General features: G+C 36.6%; 1 protein-coding gene across 1 annotated transcript in view; it reads right to left on the reverse strand.

Annotated features, from left to right (window-relative positions):
- Nucleotides 1-1377: 1377 nt before the first annotated feature.
- The window catches only part of TLL1 (tolloid like 1), a 125561-nt gene continuing 102843 nt past the window's right edge, over nt 1378-24095 (reverse strand). Inside the window, 7 exon segments of the mRNA XM_005415561.3 lie at nt 1378-2353; nt 2355-2377; nt 4028-4278; nt 9304-9517; nt 14219-14346; nt 15725-15850; nt 22339-22519. Of these exon segments, the coding sequence (XP_005415618.3) occupies nt 2251-2353; nt 2355-2377; nt 4028-4278; nt 9304-9517; nt 14219-14346; nt 15725-15850; nt 22339-22519 (1026 nt within the window). The 3' untranslated portion in view covers nt 1378-2250.

Consider the following 24095-nt stretch of genomic DNA (forward strand, 5'->3'; position numbering starts at 1 on the left):
AAGCATTGGAATTCCACCCAGCTGATAAATTATGTAACAACATCAAAAATACACATTTTATTTTTTTAACTTTTGTAATATCTCTGCCTGAACTTTGTAGTAAAAGACCTTGGAGAAAATGCTTGTAGTTCATTTCTTGATCAAATAACCTGAAAAATGAGCCAAAGGACAGTGGAGCAGCATTATAAAAACACAGAAATGATTAAGCTTTTGAAGTTCACACACATCAGCTATTTAAAAAGAAAAATATATATGAGTAATAACAGGACTGTTAAAACAAGCAAAGAGATCTATACAGACATTCAGTTTTTATTTTTATAAAAAAAGGTCAGATTTATTAGTGCCAATGTATGTTCATAGAAGGAAACAAAAACTAAGCTAATTTGAGTAGCAACTTACATCAAAGGATATCAAAATAATATTTCTTGTAAGTGAAACATAATACTTCATTTAAACTTGATTCTTGCAAACTAGAAGTCCTTGTTATCTGTCTATGAAGCCTTTAAAGAAAAGTTGCTACAGTCAAACAGGGTCCTGATAGAACTTGGCACATAAAGAAACAATTCCATATTCACCCATACAATACCTCTCACTCTCCTGGAGCACTCATTCATACAATACTTACATAATGCATATACATTATGACTAGAGCCATGTACGGCCTAAAGCACATAGAATATCTCAGTTCTAAATGTAACATATCTCTACATCAAAAGCAGGTCTCTGTATTTACAGCAGATGATCTCTCTCTGCAGATGGGGCTTTTGCTTGAAGATCCTTTTGTAAGTGTATGCTAGAGATGCTCGAGTTGTCAAATTATTTATCAAATTAGGAGTGTATCTACAGGAAGATCTGTCTGATTGTGTGCGAGGATTCTAAGGCAATAATAGTAGTTGTTCCACAGGAATAGCACTGCCATTGCAACCCACTTTCCATTGGAGCAGTAAAGCCTTCCTTCTCCAGATGCAGCCAGGTATAGTGAGACATTCATGATCTGCAAACTGTTGGCTCAAAAGTTCTAAAACTTCTTGTTGGTTTTTTTTTTAATGTTCATGGAATAGCACCATAGGAATTCACACTTGATATCAAAAAGATCCTGGGTCTGTTGTTTCATTTTGCTTTTTTCACCACCATGGATAGTCTTACTCTTAGGAAAGAAAACTAACAAAAACCTCTTTGGGAAACTTGTCTTTTGGACACTACTGCAGCTTCATTTCTGAGTAACTGAATCAGGCAAATAGCTCATTCACAAAAAGGTCCAAAGAAATAAAGCCTAGTAGTGGTTTCAAATGTACTGCTGAAAAAAAATTCAGTAGGCGGAGTTTCAGATGATCCTTGACCATTTCTCTCATGGATACAGATTTTGATTCAGGAATTTCAGATGATCCTTGACCATTTCTCTTTCTCATGGATACAGATTTTGATTCAGGACAGGTTCTCATTTCAGTCTCATTCTATATTCAGTGCAAAATAAGAGCACATCATCAGAGATAGCTTACTTAACCAGTAAACCAAACATTTTCAGATGCTTACACCATTAAAATTCAGTCAGCTAGTGACTGGTCACTAGTGATGACTGATATAACAGTTCAGACTTCTCAGTCATTAGTAAAACAAAATACTCTATAGATCAGTTACATTTCAGAAGTAATTTTCAGAAGGATTTTCCAGTTTCAAAACACTGATAACCTGATATGACAGGTGAATTTGTAAAAAATACAGAACAAGGCAGGAAGGCCTTCCCATTTCGTATCTTCTTCTAAGTCCTTGTACATACCATACGCAGGATTCAAAGTCAAAGCAACTAGGTAGAAGGACAGTATTTGAGTGTGTGACCTAAAAGAGCTTCTTTTCCTTCTAGACACCATACAATTGTCAGAAGGAAGAATGATCTAGAGGGTCACTTCCCCTGAATGAAACTGATTGAATCCACATGCAGTTCTAGCAAATACTGGACCATGAACAAAAGCTTTTCTATCCTCCCTGCATGCCAAGTCCATTCACAAGCTCTGCAGAGACAGTCAAGTATGGAGCCTGCAGATAGTCCTCTTGACTATTCCACTGGGACAGGTGATTTTCTTCTTTTATTTTATTTCAGTCACTGGGATTATAAGTCAGCATTTCAACTGAACTTATATTAATAATTTGTGCTAATGACTTCAGCTTTTTTAAAAAATGACACGCCTTCCTTCCTTTTCACTGTGCATTCTTTCTTTCTCACTCTTCTTTTCTGGCATAGAGGTTCTTGTGTTATTTTTTGGTGTGCACGCTATCTGGATATTTTATACTTCTGTATCGTATATGAAATCCTTTCTTGTTGATTGTATCATCAGTGTGAAAGTGAAGCAAAAGAAACTGAATAAATTTCTTCTGGTGGCTAAAATAAATTAATAAAAGAAAAACAATTATCTGTCCACTCTGTGTATTCATACACTATTTTTCTCCTTATGAATATTTCTCTTTTCCTGCTACACCTCATCATGTAATTCCACTGTGTCTCATACAATGCCATCCGACATCATCAGACAGAACAGTTCTATCTCATTGTGCTCTCAGTTAAGTCTAGAGGCAGACTGAGGAAATAACCTAACTCCTATTTTTTTCTCTAGTTCTGCTGGAGAAAGAAAGTGATTGGGCAGGACCATATACAATATTCTAAATTTAGATTAAAAACAGAGGCCAATACCTACTTTCTATCTTATTCTTCACAGCCCTCACGATGCTGTGTTATTACTGAAGCACAATGATCAGAAGTATAAGCTGAACTACCAAAGCCTTCTTCTAAAGTTGAGAAGGTGGTAATATGTACTAACATACTTATTTTCCCACTCCAGTTTGGATAATTTCACTTTTTATTTTCAACAGCTTTTCTATTTAATTGTATCTATCCTATGTGGCATCTGAAGCCATTCTTTTACAACTTATAAGAACCAAACCACCACCAATGCACAACCATTCCACACAGAGCCCCCAAAAGAAGAAAATAATTCAGCCCATTTTCTGGTTTGCTGCCCTTTTACTTGTAAAATACAGTAACAAAGAAAAATATTGCTTTGTGTGAATTAGTAGACTTTAGACTCAGTTGTAGCATTTCCCTTAGAATACATCCCCTGCAGCACAAGTGGAAGCGCCTTTTGTGCATCATTAATTAGTGTTCAAAAATGCACTAAAAGGATTTAAGCCAGTTTACAGATAACTTGTATGAATGACTAAAATGTTTGATCCAGCTCAGAGGCTGAGAAAGGTGACACATAATTGATTACTTAAGAGCTCCTGTCATCTTACGTAGTCTTTGAAGCCTTTTATCTAGGCAAAGAGTATATGTACAACAGTGTGCATGCACTGGCACACATATAAAGAATTGATGAGGACTTATGGGATCATTGCACCAGTTTTCCCATGGCAGGCAGCCAGCAGACCAATGCAAGTCTAAAATGGGAAATAGGATACAGCATTTTCAGGGTGTCCTCTGGCCAACTTCCTCCATCTCTTACAGTTAAAATGTGCCAGAATGCATATAGGATTTCACAGCTTTCTTAAGGCCCATATTAATCACCCAAGTTAGGAGCATATTTTTTTTTCCTAAAATCAGACTTAAAAGTCAATGAGCATACTATAAATACTTCCCAACTGCCCCTCCTACTTTAAAATGTGGCTTCTTTCCAATTCAAAGAACTTTAATGTAGTAATTTTCAACACTGGTGCATTTCCCTCTATATAAGGAAAAAAAGTTGCTAACTTTTATTTGTGTGCTCATAAACATGCCACTGCCAGCTACTTAAAGCTTAACATGACATTACAATACTTTGGTCAAAAAATACGTAAGAACTTATTGATGAAAATATTTCAAGGGAGTGTTTGCACTATAAGCCTGCAAATTTATTCACTAAAATATGAGGTGGATAGTCTAGTACCTTTACTATAAGGTGTTGTAACTGAATCTCATGACCTTTACCTTCCTCTGCCCTGCCTTTCTTATTCTTTTTGTAGAAATGAAAAATAAAAATGTTTCTACCTATTTACTTACCCCAGATCCACAAAATCGACCAAGTCTCACTGCTGCCTTATCATGACCATCAAAAAGCTCCACGTAATCGTAGCCACAGTCTGCCTCTTCCTCAACCTCGAAAGTCTGGAACATCAACTCGACGCGGGAGCCACGCTCGGCCACCAGCAGCCAGTCGCAGTCTGCCTGAACCGGGTAGTTGTTATCACCAAACTGAGCATGTGAGTACAGGTCCTTGGGCTTCAGTTCAGCTTTCAAACGACCACCACACTCTAAATGGAGGAGGGGAAAGAAGATGAAGAAGCTTATTCAGTGCAAATTTTTGTTTTCTTTTCATAGATAACCTGTCTCATTCAGGCTGTGTGCATTTTAATGCCACAAGCAGGTTAATCAAACAAGCTGAGAGAGAAGTACTACACAGTATGAATAGAACTCTGTCATTCTGAGTTTTCTTATATAAATTCTCTATAACTAGAGAGATTTGAACATAGTTCATAATTTTCAAGTGAAAGACAAAGACAGGGAACACCAAAGAAAAGTGGCTAAAGCAGTATGACAGTCTTTGAGTAGGCACTGGAAAGATTCCTGTGGCCAGCAAGACAGCCACTGTAAGGGTATCCACACTTCAGTGGTGGTGCTTCCACAGGAGTTAATGACACCATTTGCAAGTGATAGGGGAGGATCAGCTCCAGCACACTGTAGTGAGTGACTGAGTGCAAAACTCTTGTTTCACAGTAGTGTCAGCTGTAACCGTAACGTGGTACCTGGAGAGCCAGCTCAATACTAAACACTATTGCAAAGCCTGCTGCCTTGTTTGCTGTGTAGTTCATGGGCAGGCCTTTCTCTGCAAAAGAGTGGGCCAGGAGAAAGCTGCTGCTACCAGATAAACTCTTGTAGCTGAAAGGCTGTTCTTGAGCCGAAAGCCTTTGGCAGGAGATCCACGCCTTTTGTCAAAACCATTATTTTAGCATAAATCTCTACTTGTACACAGCTGCAAAATGGATGTGGGGCTTTAGACTTGTTTATAACTGCTTAAAGTGTTCAAAATTTAAATATTAATTAGCTCTAGTGTAAATGTGAATAAGGTAGGTGTAAAACATATAAGTGTCATTAGAACCCAATAAAGAACAGACGAAAATTGTACTTAAGAGAAAAAAATGCATTGTTTCCAAAATGCATTATATTTCCAAAAGGTGGGTGCAGGATTTTTTACTTTACATGTATGAAGATTTCAATGCAAACAGAATAATTTTGTTTTGGTTTCTCATCAAGAACAAATCATCTCTTACACCACTTGATAAAAACATCAAGTGTAAATGAGCTTGAACAAAATACTGAGAATCACAAGTTTAGATTCAATTTTTAAAAATAAACAGATAATTTTACCTGCATTTAAAAATATGTAGATATTACTGATTGATCGTTTTAGAGTAACCTGAAACAAAGAGCAAGATTCAAATCTTTCTAAGCTTTGGTGAAGAGATCCTTTGAATTTTACTTCGTGGATCCACCCACACTAAACATGACCAATTGCACTATTATATTGTGAAGAGTCACATTTCAGCTAAGAGTTAATAATAGTAATGACCAAATCCTTACTTTTTAAAAAGAGTGGGTTTTTTCTTAATAGGGTAATGAAGGAATAAAACCAGGAAATATAATTTATGAATAATCCATTATGCATGACCAGTTCAATCTGAAGTTTCAATTTTTTTGCTCTTAAAGAACAAATAAGAGCACATGATAAAACATTGGCAAGAAAGATAGTTCAAACAGTTATTTCTCACTGATATTCTAATTTACTGTTTTTTCTCCCTATTCTGAATTTCATTTGGGGTTTTTTGTTGTTGTTTTGGGTGTTTTTTGGTTTTTTTTTGTTGAGGGGAGAGGGGGTTTGTTTTGGGTTTATTTTTTGTTTGACTGGACTCTTGCCAACATTAGGAACATCTCACTGCCTCAGACACCAAACAGCTGCAAACAAGACAACATTTAATGAACTGCCTGCATTCTTTCCCTCTGCTTGCTACAGAGGACAGGAGCTTAAAGGATAGTTGTAGCCATAAAACCACAGAACAATCCAATTCCTGTTCCCCTGCCCTTCTCTCACAGATTAAGTCTCATACTTTAGAATAGAAATTACAAGCCAAATTTTCAGTTTCTTAAGAATTAAGCTGCAGTTTCAGAAGTCCACATCTAGCCTGCACAATGAGGCTCTGTAGTGGGACTTGTGGGACAGGCACAGCGCAGAGCCGGGCAGCACTGCTTGCTTAGCCTTGGTACCAGAGCTGACCCATTGTGCAGGCACAGCTGCCCTGCTGTAGGCAGGGTGTTTGCTTCCAACTGTAAGGAAATATGTCCAACTTGTAAAACCATGGTCATTTGGTACCTTCAGTGAAAGACCCTTTCTAGATCATCTAAGGCACAAAAACCCCTTCGTGTTTCATGACCTTTCTGGGGACTTTCAGGCTTCTTTCAAACACAAGAACAAATTGAGCAGTAGTTTCCTGACTGTTTAACAAGCCAGACAGTTGGGAAAAGCTTAAACCCACACCATCTGAGCTAATGAAACAAGATTATAAATTTGATTCAGCACTCCCATACTGAATTATTACAGCTATTTTAGAAGCAACACAGGCATCTAAACTGAGTGACATCTGAGATATTCAAATTTGTTTGAGATATCCTCCCAGCACTGACAGACACGAATAGGACCTACAGTAGATCCGCAACCTCCTAGAGCAGTGGCTGGAAGCCAGGCACCATAAATGAAGCTGTCCAGGAGAGAACTAGATGCCTGAGTTAGGGCAGACAGATCACTCCCTGAGCAATGATGTTTAATGTTCTGTCAGGAGCATTTTTATGAATTCCTCTTGGATAGGTTATGCCTTTTCTGAGAGGGGAAAATATGACAGAATCTCCTTCTAAAACTGTGTTGCACTTTCAAAACAGCATTTTATAAATTTTGCTCCACCCAAGGAAGCCTTTCTAGCCAGTTTATTTTTTAAGCTTTACTGTATTTGCTGCTACATTTTTATCCTGTTTTCAGAAATATTAAATGGAAATTTCGAAATTGGATAGCACTTCAAGCCAAAAAGTGTCATAGAAGGGAAATCATCATTGACAGCATCCACTGGAATAATAAGGGGCCATTAAATGATGAAGATGCCAGGAATACAGCAGCAGGAATAGCTCTGGGCACAGAATCCAGCTACTCATTCACTGCTGTTGTGTTACAGCAGTCCTTTCAGTGACTGAGTTCTGCCAACGTGTTAGAAGTGACAGGAGCAGCTTCTTCAGTACTCCCTGTCTGTCTGCACAGGTATACAGGATCAAACACAACCTTATCTGCTCCCATTGCACACCATCAACCATTTTTTCCTAGAAAAGATGAACTAAGGGAGTACAATCCTCTACCCGTACACTTGTTAGGTGTCTGCTCATTCACATGTGCCCACAGCACAGGGGTAAAATTCTCACAGAATTCTCACAGAGAGTCTGTGTTTGGCTCAAGGCTGGAGGAACAGACTGTGAGACCTCAGCCATCCCTCATTCAAACGCTACCTCCAGATACATGCCAGAGATGAGGGCTCATCTCAGGGAGCAGTCTGTGCAACAGCCACTGACAGAAATAAATGTCCTCTCTTAAGGAGGCAAACTTTGTAGTTTTTTATAGCATTCTTAAAATCTGGGTAGATTTTATTTTTCTCAGTTTCTCAGAAAAGCACATGCTTGTCCATGCTATAAATGGTTTTATATTTAAGGTACATAAAATTCAGCAGGTCATAACAAAACTTGCAGTCTTTAGTACATCTGAACTTTGTTCACATACTGACTGCTCCAATTCTCCAAACTGAAAGTGAGGAGAATAAATGAGACAGCAGTTTTGCAACACCCGTTCTAGCAAGAGTTCTGACCTTTAACTATATACTCTCAGGTAACTAAAAATGGGTAGTTATTACTCTATCCAATTTTGCATCTAAGGGAAAATGTTGCTGTAGTAGGGAACACAAAACATTGCATGCTTGTAAAAGAGGATTTTCCACAAGAAAAACAAACTGAATTACAGGTAGCTAAACTTTTCACTTTCAAGGCCCAAAAAGGAGACAACAGATATGCAGTTGTCTCCTTTCTCTAAAAGGGAAATTAAATTACCAAAGATTTTGAATTATTTGGAACAAATCAGAAGGAAAAAAAACCCAAAATGCCAGCACTGATATATATAAGGATTTTTTAGCTGAGCATTACACATCAATTTAATGGATATTTTTGGTAATATCATATTAGGTTAACCTTGTAATATTACAATTATATTATTATAAATTTTATATATTATACAGAAAATATATTATTACTATAATTATATTTTATATAATTTATATTTTATATCTTATTCTATATAATTAAATTTTATTACAGTGTAATAAAACTCACTAACTTTATAATTCTATTCTTAACTATTGCCTGTCATTAAAACTTATCTCCTAGAAGATGTATTTATGAAATATTTTCTGAATTATTTATTGCCTGGATAAATAAGAATGAGCTCTGGAAAGTATGGACAGACATTGTAATTGAAGATTAAAATAAACGCCAAAAAGCCCCAAATCCCCTTGTTTTACTGCAGGCACTGGATGTTCAGAGGTTCAGCACTAGAGGCCACTGTAAACCAAGCAACATCAGGGGGAAAATCTGTACACTGAAAATGTACCAAAAACTCTATAAATGCAATTACAAACCACTGCTTCCAACTTCAGTGACTTCTGCCAAACAAGAAAATTGGATGGTAAATATGAAGAACATTATATTCTAAAGGTCCTAAAAAGTCTTTAATGTTGTTTTTTCTTATTCTTCTTTGGTTTGTCTTTCCTTTTAAGCGCTACAGGAAAGAAATATCTGTTTACATGAAATCCAGATTTTTGTTGAAGTTAGAACAGGAAAGTAATGGAGGTGCATCACATGTCCCAGTTAAGTGTTGTCATTACAAATACAATGAAAAGATATTCAATCTTTTATAATCTCAAGTAATGAATCCTGAGGAACCTCATTTCTTATTTGACTCTATTTCAACACCCTTTAATTTCTCACCAATGTGAGAGAGAGAGAGACAGGAATATCTAAAATATTAGAGAATACTTTCTGCAATCTCAGACTTTTCCTACTGGGCTTAAGGCTTCATTAGATACAGCTGTTACATCTGTGATCTCATCCCACTCCTACAAAAAAAAAAAAAGTCTGCATATCTACTACTAAAGAACAATGGGTAAGTTATTAGTAAAAAGCACATCCTGATCTCTGACCTGTAGAGTGAGTTGCTTGGAAGCCTTTCCTTTGAACTGAAGCATCAGAAATAAAGCGGAGGAACATTTTGTTTCCAGTAGCAATGAGAGGATCTGGTATTTTATTGCCACACAAGCGTCCCAGGATTGGCGATTTTTCACTTTCACCATCAAACACTTCCAAGTGGTCATAAGCACATTCTTGATGTTGCTCTATTTCAAATTCATTGAAGGTCTAGGGGAAAGAAAAGTAAAATTACCCATTGTGGGACTATATTTACACGGTACATACATATATATGTTAATATGTTATAGAATACAAGGATGTAGTTAAAATGACAGATTTAACATTACTGCTTCTACAAGTCTGTAGATCTGAATAACATATTGATCTTATTGAACTTTTATTGGAATAAAATTAAGACACTGAACTTCAAGAGTGCATCATCCTTCATACAGAAAGGCGTTACCATCTTTATAACAACTACTACCTGTAAGAGAATATTTAATCTATATTTAATCTAGAATACTACTGCCTTTCTGCTAAATTTGCACTGTTTTTAGGATTTTTCCAAATTTCACAGTGCATTCAAAACAGCAAAAAGTCAGAAATTACTATTCCTTGCCTTGTTGAGGATTGATTGAAACATCTGCAAACCATAATGGCTCCCCCCCTGCCCTTTTCTAAAACCTACATCACACTGCAACTAAATCCTCTGAGAATGACTTTTCCACATGAAGGTTTATGCATGAAAGTTGTATTTTCTAATCTATTTTTTAGAAATTTGTTTTTCTATTCTTACAACTTAATGACGTTTCAGGCTTCAGCCTTCATGCTAAGGTCACATTTTTGCTAGCAAAAGCCTTGTGAAAAATAACAAAATTGTGTTGTTTGTTAGAATAAACTTCAGGCACTTCCAAAAAGTGAATGCCATGCCTGACAGAAACTGTTAACACACATACAACTAATACCCACATTTCAGATCTGGAAGATTGTCTTCCAAGACTAGAATGATGTAAACAAATTTATTTCAAGGGGACATCTAAGATTTTTCAGATAAGACTTTTTGACCAGGGCTAAATTTCAACAACCCTGAAGCTTAGTATCTGGTAATTTCTCCTCACATAAACACTGTGAAGGCAATACACATCTTTGTGAATTTTGTATAGAGTAAGCAACAATTTAAGGTGGAATTCAAAATCTATTTTGTTCAACAAAACAGCATGAAACCACCAAGTACACATGCTTTCACGAGTAGTCATGTAGCTGACTGTTTATGAAAAAAACCCCAGAAGGCCCCAAACAAAACCTCACAACGCCAAGGATTAAGAAACAATAATTAAAAGAATAAAACTGAACTATCAAATACCAAGCAAATATCCCAATTAAGCATTCTCTCTGATACATCAAAACAAATGTGATCTTCCAAACCACTTGTGGAACCCTGAGAGTGTGAAATGCAATGGTAATTTATATTAAAAGCTGACCTAAAGAGTTAACACAAAGTGGTTTATTTTTCCCAGAGAACTTCAATATTCAGAATAACACTTATTTTTATGTGAAGAGCTGCATGATGCAGCAGATGCAGGTTCATTTCATGGTGAAAGTTTGGGGTTTACATTAAGGGACTGAAACTGCAGAGGCAATGAAAACAGCTGTACAGCCGTCACTCCTGCTGCTCTTAAATTGTGGTCAGCCATCCTACTTTTATGATGCCAACTATGTGTTGTCATTTATACCAAAATAAAATCTGATGGACTTAGAAAACCCCAGAAAGCTGAGAGACTAAGTCTCAGTAAGGGAGTTACTTAAACACAGTGCTGAGTCAAGCCAGCTTGGAATCAATGGGAGCAATAGGCGTGATCCAAGAGCAGCCTGAAGAAATTCATTTTTTTTAGAGGAAAATTAGATCTGTTTTGTTCACTTCTCACCAGCATGAAAAAACCCCCAACAAAACCAACCCTCTCCAGGAAGCATCTCTCATTATGAACTGCAAGGCACACATATTGTTTTTAATATTTGACTTCTCACTGGGACTCCCAAGCCTGCAGAAGCATGGTATATGTCATATTGGGTCCCTCAAACACAACCAGAAAAAGTCCTAAATCTGTTGTAGGTGTAGCAATCTATTCTAGCAATTCCAAAGAGAATGCAAGGAAAACTTGCTTTTTAAAGGAAAATCAGGTCTTAATGCACATAGTCCTTTAAAATTTCAAAATGTCTGATATTTTAAAATACCCAAAGACAGTCTCAGTTTTTTAAAGGTCAGCCAGTTCCTTGCAGGTTCGAAAGAGGAGAACTGACATAAACTTCCCTTAACCATAACTGAATAGTTGCTGCCAACAGAGTTCACAAATGATCTAATAAAGTTTGTAGTATAATTAAATCACACCCTCTCTTCCTGGGACAAATACTTTTTGAATTCCTACCCCACCATAACTATTTTAACTCCATGTGATTTGTCTCCTTAGTGGGAATGGTGCTCAGAAACGTTACATATAGCTTCTGACCATCCTGCCCTTTCTATCTACACCACTCAACCGAGTAGATACGTTGGTGGCACTTATGGACAGCAGCCTGGAGGGGACACTTAAGTCTGTCTCTTATAAACATCCGGCTGATTAGCTCATGGAAATCAGTCTCTCTGCTATGTACATTTTCAAAGCCATCTTTATCTACATGCTTCATTTAAAAGTTCTGAAGTGCATATTCTTTTTTTCATAGGTTTTTTAATTGCACTAAATAGTTTAATTTAGCCCGTTCAGGAAGACACTTTTCAACGGTTAGCAGAGTGAGGGCAACCACAACAAAAGATTAGTTTCTATACACACACCCCTCTCAAAAAAGAAAGCACAGCCTCACAATTCTTGTGGTTTTTTACCATGAAGTAACTAATTCACTTTTTCAATTTGAATAAGAAAACTATGAAAAGTAAACTTAAACATGGTGTAAAAGAAAAAAAATCACCCAATGTGGAATTATGGTATTAATAATATTGATATGGGACTTTGCTGCTCTACACAAAGTTATTGTACACATAGAATTTAGTAATTGACCCCACTGGTTTGCACAGAAGAGCAGACTCAGACTCTAAATCATGGAGGTGGTGCTGAAAATTCTATCTAGTAAAATTCTGTCTATTTTTCCAGTTCCATCGGCAAAAACCAATTAAAAAAAAGCCTTTTCTTTGTAAAGTAGACCATGGAATATTTGGCTGAAGATATCTGAATGTTGGAATTTTTCCTGCTGTGGGTATAAGTATGGGAAAAGCTTTTACAGTAACATGCCTATACCTGTCTGGTTTTAGTTTATTCAACCAGTATGAAGAATACTTGCTCAGAAGCAGCAGTGAGAAGACTGCCTGAATTAGAAACCTATTTTTCACCCTTGGAATGGACAGAGCATGCACACCACTCATTCTCCATGATCACCATTCCCTCCAGTAACTTCAACTGTTTTACTTTTGGCAAACAGGGCTCAATGCACAATCCCACACCAGCACCAGTAACAGGAGTGGTTTAACCCCAGGCAGCAGCCAAGCCCCACACAGCTGCTTGCTCACTGCCCCCACCACTAGGACTGGAGAGAGAATTGGAAGTATGAAAGATAGAAAACTTGTGGGCTGAGATGAAGACATTTTAATAGGGAAAGCAAAAGCTGCACACACAAGTAAAGCAAAACAAGGAATGAATTCACTGCTTCCCCTGGGCAGGCAGGTGTTCAGCCATCACATGGGCCCTACCACCACTCCAAATACCATCCCCTTCCTCTTTCTTCCCCCCATTTGATATCCTGAGCATGATGTCATATAGTCTAGAATATCCCTGTGGTCAGTTTGGGCCACCTGTCCTGGTTGTGTCTCCCCCTCAGCTTTCACTGCAACCCCAGCTTCCTTCCCATCAGAAAAAGCCTTGGTTCTGTGTAAGCCCTGCTTAGCAATAGCAAAAACATCTCTGTATTATCAACACTGTTCAGCACAAATCCAAAACACAGGCCCATATCAGCCACTATGAATAAAATTAATTCTACCTCAGCCAAAACCAGGACAAGGGGTTAGGGTTTGCTAAGGTCAGCAGTTATGAGATTGGAACACACCTTTCATCCCTGCATGAGTACTGCCTATTGCTTCTACCTCTGAAACAGAGACATCTCTGTCCTTAACTTTATTTGCTCCAAAACAGTTGAAAAATCAATTTAAGAAGTTTAAATATATGTAAGGCCAGCTTTTGTTGTGGCTGTCCTGCAAGTAAGCTGCAGAAGAAATGCTGGGGCTGAGCTCAAAGCAAAAACCCTATTGGCAGGACTGTGCCTTTGGCCTCATATAGGGGCCACATAACCTCAGTAAACCTTCAAAGCCATCTAAGCTCTCCTAGGCCTGTCTTTGGACACCAGCACTGCCCTCAGCCAGCTGGACAGAGAATTCACAAATCTACTCCAGGCTGCTCTTCTACTTACATTAAAATTTGAAACCACTTTAAAATGAGAAATCCAGATTCCCAGGGTTTTTGTATCTTTTTTCCCTCCTCAAAAAAGAACAGGAAAAGGTGTGTGTAGAGGACTGCTCATAACTCAAAATTTTGCTTTTTCTATATATTGGAATTTGTGTAAATGGCTTCTGCCATATTTGCCAAAACTTTGCACAAGTTTTATGAGTTGCAACAATGATATAGTAAAGTCTGACAGGAGGAAAGAGTTCCTCCTGCCTTTGCTGTAGAGAGTACTTCCAATCACTATAAACTTAAATCACAACTCTGTGATATTGAGTAGTCCCTGTTGGCCAGAAATGGACAGGATTCAGCAAATTTTTAAAATGGTTTACCTCTGGGATGCAAACTGACAGTAAAGTTTAGTAACAGTTTCATATCATTGAGTAGTCATTTGAGAAGCTGATTTGATAGGAGAAAAGCTGAAAAGGAAGGGAAGGCAGAGACTCACCAGTTTGACCCTCTGCCCAGGGGTGGCACTGATTTCCCACGTGCACTCCTTCCTGCTGGGATACTTGTCAGGCCAGTTGGGACTCGTGATGATGCCGTTGGGACTGTGGATCTTCTGCTCACATTCAGCTGTGCCAACAGGGATAGCAGCAGTTAGTCCGGGGGTCAGCATTCAGAAGTAGTCAACAAAGTACTATTTTTTGTCAGGGCAGCCACCAAGTGGAAAGGATCTTTAGGAAGACAGGTAAGCATGCTTTTCAGAGTGCACAGTCATGTTACTCCCCTCAGGCATGTGCTTTAGAGCATTAACCCAGCATGTTATGGATTGTTGTGAAACATACACTGTTGTTTACAATGATGGCTTTTTTTCAGAAAAAGTCTTATACAAGAATAAAAATGAGATAAATATTAAAAGTTCATCAAGTACTTTCCCATTCCTCCCCCCATCCTACATACAATAAGTGTGTAAATCCATATGAAAATCTCACTACTCCAATTTCAAAAGAAATTTCTCAAACAATTTCTTTTTTTCTCTGCCTGGTAATTTTCACTGCAGCTACAGAGCAATCAATTTGATTTGTAAACTACAGTTTCTAGGTAAACATATACACAATGGGAGAACAGCTAAGACTAAACTGTAAGTATGTACAAAGAGCAGCTTAGTTGCTGACTTTGCAACTAAACCACTAGCACCCAGAACTAAAAGAAGGCATTTTTGTATTTACTTTTAGCAATCTCAATTTGCTTTCTACATATCAGAGAATTTTTTGAAAAAAAAAAAAAAAAACGAACACCAACTTTTAGAGTAGGCAAGTAGCATTCCAAAACCAGTGAAAATGCAAATAATTCATAAAGGGCATGTCTTTACTCTCAGATTAAATCCATGCTAGAAAACATTGAGACATTACAGCAGCTCTCATGATACTGGACAGTTGAGGTTCATTTGCAGAGAATTTAAATTCTACTTAAGTCCCAAAGCATATTGTTTTCTTGAAGGTAGCCACACCTTGAGAGAGACAAGAGGAAGAAAGATGTGCAGGGCTCTGACTGGAACTTAGATTGTCTGAATAGGTCACCTAAAACAAACTCAGAAAGGGTAGATTTCGTTTCAACCTGGCTGTGAGGAAACTAACTGCTACTGATAGCAGCTAATCACAACTTTACCAGGCTTCTCTCCAGAAACTCTACCCCTGTGTTTAATACAGCCTTAGATAAATACTTTATCAGAGCTTTAAATATTCTACACTTCACAGAACTATTGAAAGTAGCACTCTGTGCCAACGACCCCAACTTTTCCAAACTTCATTCCTGTGGACCTCAAACTCAGCCCACACAAATGCTGGGGATGGAAGGGATAGGAAAGGGGAGGGATGTTGTGTTTAAGCCCAAATGTCTGAAACCCCATTACCAAGAACTTTTTTCCTTTCTTTTGTTTGAAAGGAGAGCTGCAGGAAAGCTTTCTGCGAGACAGTTTTGTAACCAACCACTCCACTGCCTTCCTGCTCACCTTCCTTGCAGTCATGTTTATTTTCATGTAGCACGAATCCGTTCCGACACTGGCAGACGTAGCTTCCCACTGTGTTGATGCACTCGTGCTGGCAGCCCCCATTGTCCTTGGAACACTCATCCTTGTCTACAAAACACACAACAAGCTCAGGTGAGCACACAGCTCCCAGCAGACCTTGCTACCAAGAGGAGCAGGGAGCCTGAGGCCAGAGCAGGATAAGCTACAGCACAGTCACTCTCCCCAGTGAGGCACTTTTGTGGTGCCTTAGTTCTAGGTCACTCTTTGCTCAGCCTGCAGCCTTGCACTGTGGCACAAAGAGTCTGTCTCATCTCTCTAGGAATTGAGCATTAGTTCCTAAGGGAGAAGCACACTAGTAAAACGAACAAGCTAGAACAAAGGAGGTAAGAGATTGACCAGCTTTTACTCTTTTAAGTGGTCTAGCTAGTAAAAGTTTCATAAATATTCAGTTTTATCTTAGTAAACAATGGTAGCGTAGTTTATGGACAACACATATTATCCCAGCTTTGTGCAAATTCCATAATTTAACGGTGATATCTTGAAAGGAACACATAGATCAAAAAAGACTTTAACTTCTATACATTAAACATATAAGAAGAAACACATAAGCTTTTCTAATAAGTTGGGCTTTTTTTCCCCGGCAGAGTGATAGTGTGCTTTACTTTTAATGAATCTGGACATTATAGACCATCACAAAAAGAAAAACATTTCATTGAAAGAAAAAAAAGAATTTGGCATTAGTTAGTTCAAGAGCTACAATGTAGCACGCAGTTCTGTTTATTAACATATAATCCTTCAAAAGAGCTTTTAGTGTGTTAGAAATAAAGCAGAGAGTAGTGGAGGAAATATGACCTGCATTAAACAGCTACAAATTCATTGCATGGAAAAAAGCCAAACTAGATTAACAGGCTGTCATAGTAGCAAGAGGCCTCTGCTGCCATGCTTCTATGTCATTCAGCTGTTCTTGCTTTAGGTGAGGCTGGTCCCTTTAAAAGAGGCAGACTGCTCCTGACATGTATATACACATACATGAATATATGTGTGCACATCTATATAACTATAAATGTACACACACACACACATATGTATACATTCTTAGATATAAAAACTTATGCATATAAATATATATATATGTACATAAACACACACATACTAAACTTCCCCTGTATTTTACTAAATGTAAAGAGAGGAGGAAAAAGAGCAAAGGAATTTTGGTCATCCCAGAGGTCTGGTTGTTGTGGGTTGAAATGCAGACCATTTACCCCCTTCAGTCTTATTTACCTTGGAAAGCAACAGTTAACATTATCTCCAAACAAGGCAATGTGATATTTCACACTTCAGCAGGTACAGCAAGAATTTCTATATATTAGAAGCCACCACGGATAATTTAAGTAGTCTCTTTTCATTGTCTTACTCACGCATTTTTTTCCTGCCCTTACTGACACTCATATTCATTAACACAACAAAGGAAGTTTGCATTGTAATTGCATACACGTCATCTTCCTCTGCCGAAATGTTTTCAGCACTTGACCTGTTGACTTGCAGGTCTTTCCATAAAAATCAGCTTCTACTTATAATACAAGATGATAATGTGCATTTATAGGTAAATTCTGCAAGTCAAACCCAAGCATGCACTGCATTTTGTACTGTAACTCTCAAATCTGTTTGCACTGAAAGTTTTTGGAAGCTTTCTGCAAATGTGAACAGATCTGAAGGTTAAGAAGAGTTGAAAACATAGATACTTCTTGGAACCATACATTCAAAGAGATACTACTTGTCATTTTGATGATGAAAGGAAGCACAGAAGCTCCACAATACACTGTTTATGCACCTTGCAAAGTGAGTCCCTAACTGAGGTAGCAAATCTATAAAACGTTGAACTGAAGTCATAATTTTGCAAAAGCAAGCACTCTCATAAATTAATTCCACATTGCAAGTGAAGAACAATAGCAAGCAACTGAGAAATTAGAACTATTATGAACAAAATCTTCAGTATTCCCTCCTAAGCATTAGTTTGTAATTTTCCACCAGAATAACAAAAGGAAAGGAAGGCAAGCCCAAAATGCATTCAAGTTAGGCTTTCAAGCACAGAGTAGGTACACAAATTCTAAATAAATAAAAGCCCTGACCATTTTCATCATCCACCAAACTCTATGAAAACACTGAAAAGTATTTTAACATTAGATATGCTTATATTCTATAAAATAATCTCTTAAGAGACAAGTGCATAAGCAAATAGTCCCACGTTGGATGTCCTCAGAAATAAAATAATGGACAGAAGGTACAAAGGAGAAGTTTTGGAACACATTTGAGCTAGAATAATTACTTGTACATAGTTAATCAAGGATGCAACTGTTGAACAAGCCTTCCTCACACTTCATAATTGAGAACAGACTTTCTGTCAAATTGATTGCCCAGTTTAAAAATTTGTGAAAAAAACCCCCAACAATTAGTCTGTATTAGTTACGAGAACAAATGTTTTGCCATGTAAAAACAAAGCCATTTGTTATGCTGACAGATGGAAATGAGTACCCCCAATTTTAAATGGATACTTTCTTTCTTTTCTCATTTTAGTACTCAGAAGAAGGAAAGATCCATTCTCAAGAAAATAATAGATTGAATCATTCTGAGGACAAATGGTCGTACCTCTGAGACCCTCAGAGGCCACCAGTCTGTGAATAATATGGACTCAGCCTGAAGGGACCTGTACCAAGTCCTTGCAAGATTCAAAACCAAAAATTTTCTCTTTGCAGGCAGCTTTCTTGTCTGTGGAAAAAAATGTACCAGGATGGCACCAGAGATGAGTTTTTGTTCAAGGTTAGAAACATTCTAGCTTTCTCTTTTTAACTGCTCAATTAATCACCACCCAAGAAGAGATGTCCCAACAAACCTCATTTTTACATTATATCAAAACCCATGTATATTTTGAATGTTTATGCAGAGAATCACTCATGTTTATTTAAAACACTAAAGTAAGTTTGAAACCTATGATAAATGGAAGCAGTTTAATGACAAACTATGACTAATCCTCAGGTCATCTTTTCAGAAAGATCACAGAAAAAAAAGGGGGGGTGTGTATATATATATATAATTGTTATCTTTTTGAAGTTATTTAACACACCTCTAGTCTTACAGGCCCAGTAGTGTGTGCTGAGTCCTGCAGGGACTTACTCCTAGGCCTTGGTCTTATAACAAAAGCGGGAGACAGAGGAGGACAGAAGAAAGACAGAGGAAGGAGAATAAAAAACTAATTATTGGAAGCTTTTTGTTTAGAAGCCTAATATCCAATTCCAAAAAGTTCTATTAAAAGTTGTTTTTTTTTAATAATATATAGTGACCCCCAGTTTCCTCTCTTCATCTGACAAACTTGATTATAAATATACAATAGAGTCTCCATAGTTCAGCTAGATCCCTGCAGAGACTCCTAACTGAGCTTTCTTCAGAACTGTCCCATCAGATGTAAATTTTACAGAATGCTGAAAAAAAAAATTCTCACTTTCCAGTAGCACCTGTCTGGCTGTTAACACTATTTTACAGCCAAAAATATAATTACATGTTGTCTTGTATCAACATAAATTCCTTCCTAATGCAGGTCATCTGTTGCCCTATGTCACTGTTTGCTTTCACAGTTTATCACAGCAGGTTTCAACCACCCAAAAACTGCTTTCTGTCGTCTGAGCTGGAGCTGGGCCATGCTTCCTCATCTCTAGCTGTGGTGCAGAATTCACCACCAAAAGAGTTGTGGAAGGAAAGAGTAGTTCTTTGGCTGTGCTTGAGGAACAATTTTCAGTTCCTAATCTTCACATTAATTTAACTTACCCACCTTTCTATATTGCTAAGCATTGCAGATGGCCTTTACTGGTGAAAAGAGTGCAAGATGCAGTGTTTTACTCATTACATTTTTTGTCATTATTTATGTCTTTATAACTGCTTTCACATCTATTGTGATTTAATTAATAAAACTGGTAAATACCTGCAATCAAGTGTCAAAGTATTTCTACACAGATATCATTCTAAAGTTATTGTATTTTGAAGTTTAATATACATATAAACAGGCAAAAAACTGGCACTTCATCAGCTGAAAAATTCTGTCATCAACTCCCAAAAGTCAAAATACTTGAAGTCTCAAGTCTGTTCTTTATTGGCAGATGAATAGCATATTATGGCCACATTAAGGAACTCGGGGACAAGAAAGTAACAGTGCTTTATGATAGTCCTAAGATGTCTGATTAATTATTTGGAGATGGCATCTCCTTTTTAGATACTTTAAGTTCAGAAGTTTGATTTTTCTCAAGCATTACAAAATTTCTGTCTTAATCAGAAAACATTGTCAAACAGGGAAAGCCAGATGACATAGAAGAATGGAATCTGCTAGAAATTAGAACAAATGGAAGATAGTTCAGGAAGAATAAAAATAAAATACTCATATTCAGGTATTTGAAATCATATGAAATGCTGGCAGGAATGTGTTATGAAGCACTCAGTAAATTTACATACTTACAGATTCAAAGGTTTTTTATATCAAACTATCTTTTTTTTTTGAATGGGATTAGATATATACAATATCTAGGACACAACACATTTCTATTTATTGAAAAATACATTAGTTCAAACTTATCCCTGACTAAAGAATTTATTCTGTGATCAATGACATCACTAAACATTTCTTTTTGGAATTACCTTGTGAGGGAAAGATAAGAACATTTCTTTCAGAACTGAAATATACAAGGGAAATTAGTTCTGAAGAATTACAACCTGATACTTTGTAATCCATGACCTTCAGTCTAGTCTTTCCCCAAGACACACCATTGGTGGAACCCACTCATTTAAAGAAAGTCACTTGAGCAAAATAAATAAATTCATATGTGAAGATGAACTATTACTTTAATGAAAACCAAAATTTAACTAACCATAGATGTATAAATGACCAGGATGTCCAGGAAACACAACTTCTGAACCATGGAGCTTATATAAATTACTGCACTATCATTGCTAGTCTTATCTGAAATATCTGTAAGATCTGAAAAGATTTAACAAACTTCATTTGCAGTCTTTAGAACTTGAACATGTCAATATATATTCCTGTAAAAAGACAATGTGACAAGTCCTGCTGGCACAACTAGACCAACAGAAAATGACTAGTTGTGTGCTTCTAGGAGGAAGCTCTGTTGTGTGCACATATGTATTTACTACAAATAATGAGCAAACCTTGAATGCTTCTTGCTAATGTAAATCATAAATTTAAAAGTAGAAAGTGTTACTATAAGTAAAGATGGATCTTTGGAACATAAGGACCAGAGAAATGTGGTTACTAGGAAAGAGATATACTTAAAAGAGATCAAAGGTTTGTTATATCTTTGTATGAGACAAAACACCTCTTTCCGTATTTCATAGTTGCTTAATAAAAGCATGAAAATATTCATAATAAGAAAATACTGAAAGTCTAAACTGTTTGCCTTGGTAAATATGTTTTTCCCTTTCCAAACCACATTCCTTACACATTCTACTGATTATTTTTATTCATAATTAATAGGTATTAACAGTCATTAATGAAAGACCATTTCATTTCAGTTTTGATAAAATATTTTAAGCAAGCAAATGCTAATAATGGTAGTATATTTTACTACATGCTAAGTAAAGTCAGGATTCTCCAGATTCAGATTTTTCACTGCTATCAAAAAATCTGCGGTACAATTCAACAATTCTTCTGTTTGACATCTAGTTTAGGGATGTGGGCAGATGGAACTGGTGTTTTTTGTTGTTTTACAGAAGGTAAGTTACCTATCCCTATGTGTGTGTGTAACACGCAGGAAAAACACAAAGCAAACTTTTGCTACAAACACTGAGTGCTCTCCTGCCAGAGCCAGATTTCCATATTCCACACTCAATGGGTAATTGCAGAGGCCACTGTTGAACAAATATTTCCTCACATCTTAAGCTTCACTTATGTGTAACTTTATTCAACAGCATAAGTCCTCATACGATATAAACTTCCACCGCTCTGATCTCCCACAGTAAAATAACACTCATAAATAAAAAGACATGGGGTTTTTTTGCAAGATCAAGATCTTAAACCCTGTTCTTCTGCAAAACATTAAGAAGTGCAAAGTTTGGCACAGATGTAGCCATAATGTTAAACAAATGCTGTACCACAAAGTGGTAATTTCCCAACAAATGGAATATATTAAGCGACTTGAGTAGAAAAAACACAAGAGTACACAGTGTGCAATTCGTATCACTTTACAACTGGGATTTGAAAAAAATAGCAACAAAACTTAGGATAAAAGAAATCTAATAAAAACATAGAAATACAGTAAATTTTATTTTGTCCTCTGTATCTCACAAAGTTTTCTTGCTTCTGCTGTTATTTAAGTACATATAGATATGCTCCACATATTTTCTACAGACATTACAATTCAGAATGGTATTTCAAGATAGGACAGTGTTTTATGTTTATGTAAATAAAACTAATTCAAAGCTACCAGGAAAAACGTAAGCAAAGAAGCCACTCATTTTCATACCAAAATTGTGATCACTCCACCTAGTCAATGGACACCAAGAAGCACTGACAGGCATTCAATGGTACTGTTCCATACCTGAGAAGAAGTGTGCCTTGAAGCCTTTTTTTGAGACAGTGTTGTCAGAGCGAAACTCAATGCGCATGTTGTTGTACTGAGAGGTGATAACTTCAGGCACTTCTGTACCGCAGAATTTACCGTGCAGCTTGGAATCAGAAGAAAGGCCACTGCGAACCTCCACATAATCGTACTTGCAAACCTGAGGAAAGAATGAAAGAAAAAATATTTGTCTAATCAAAATAAAAGCATGAAGCTGTTTACAAATGCCAGAATTCTGATGGGTATGTATATTACTGCTGAATAATAAATGAGCAATATCCTTCTTCACTTTCTCCTGATTCTGAAAGCATTTGTAAATTCTTACATTTGCTGATTATAGATAAGAATGTTTTACGGTCACCAACACATAGCTATACTATGAATTAAGTTCCAACTTATATTTTTATAGGTGTTGACCTGTGTTTAATATCTAAATTTCAAGATGCTTAGAAGCATTTCTACTTAATTTAAAAAGCAAACATTCCATTGACAGCAAACTAAAATCTAGAAATGTTGATGCTAAAAATTATACCTATCTGCATGCTATAAACCACATACCCCAAACCTATACATCTTCTACTGCTTGCACCTCAAAGATGTTTTTAAATATTAATTTTCACCTAGAAACTTACAAGGTAAGTTTTTATCATTACATATTTAAGATACATTACATATTTAAGATACATTCATTTATTTCCAAATATATAACTTTCCACTATTAAAACCATGCAACTTTCACCAACAGTAGCATAGCCATAATTTGGAACACGACGCATGCCATTTTTTATTAAAAGGTTAAAAATAAAATAATATAATGTAATAAAAAAAGCCTTTTGCAAGGCCTAATTCTAATGATAATACTTTCAGTGCATAATCCCTTGGTCAACTTAAAGCCATCCAGCCAAAAACTTCTAAGCTTCTTAGGCTCAACTATCAATCATTTAATCAAAAATGTACCAGTTGTCTGCAATTAATAGCTTAAGAGAGAACATTGTCCAGGAGGATTCATACAGAGCTTATATTGGTCCATTAAATCCAAGTTGTATTTGAAAAATTGCAATTTCTAGTCAAAAAAAATGTCAGGGGAGCTGGAAGGGAACAATAGAAAAGGACATTTTGGCCTTTGTTGTTCTCTCTCTCTCTATGAAAAATTTCCAGTTGGTTTTAATATAATGCACTGAAGATGCAGATTAAACTTTTATTGTTACCGGAAGAATTTTCACATGTGGCAGAGTTGAAAAGTGACTAATTCACTTGAAGCTCTTTCTGTACAGTATAAAGAACACAAAGATTCATAAAACTTCAGTTACTGCCACATGCTGATCTATACTAATTGGAAGACATATTTCTAATAATGCATGCGATTTTCAAATATAGCTCACTACGTTGATAAATCCCACCAATTCCAGAAATATAATAGTTTTTATGGTTGCCTAGGTTTACATCAGAAATCAAATGTAATTTCAGATAGGTCTAACTTCCTCTATACTACACTGCACTTAAAAAAAATTACAAGTTAAACTTCACAATGTGAATGTAAAATATTAAAATGGTAATAGTGTAAAAGACATATTAAACTTGGTCGTAAATAGAAGACCTACAACAAACAAAATAAATTTGCAAGCAAATCCTCCGACAACAAATAAAAAACATAGAGTACTTGATAAATACATTTTATGTCTGCACTCAAACAATATATCAGAATTTTCCAGATATTATACGTTTCTTCCGATTTT

The sequence above is a fragment of the Geospiza fortis genome, unplaced genomic scaffold, assembly GCF_000277835.1.
Source record: "Geospiza fortis unplaced genomic scaffold, GeoFor_1.0 scaffold40, whole genome shotgun sequence".
NCBI classification, from domain to species: domain Eukaryota; kingdom Metazoa; phylum Chordata; class Aves; order Passeriformes; family Thraupidae; genus Geospiza; species Geospiza fortis.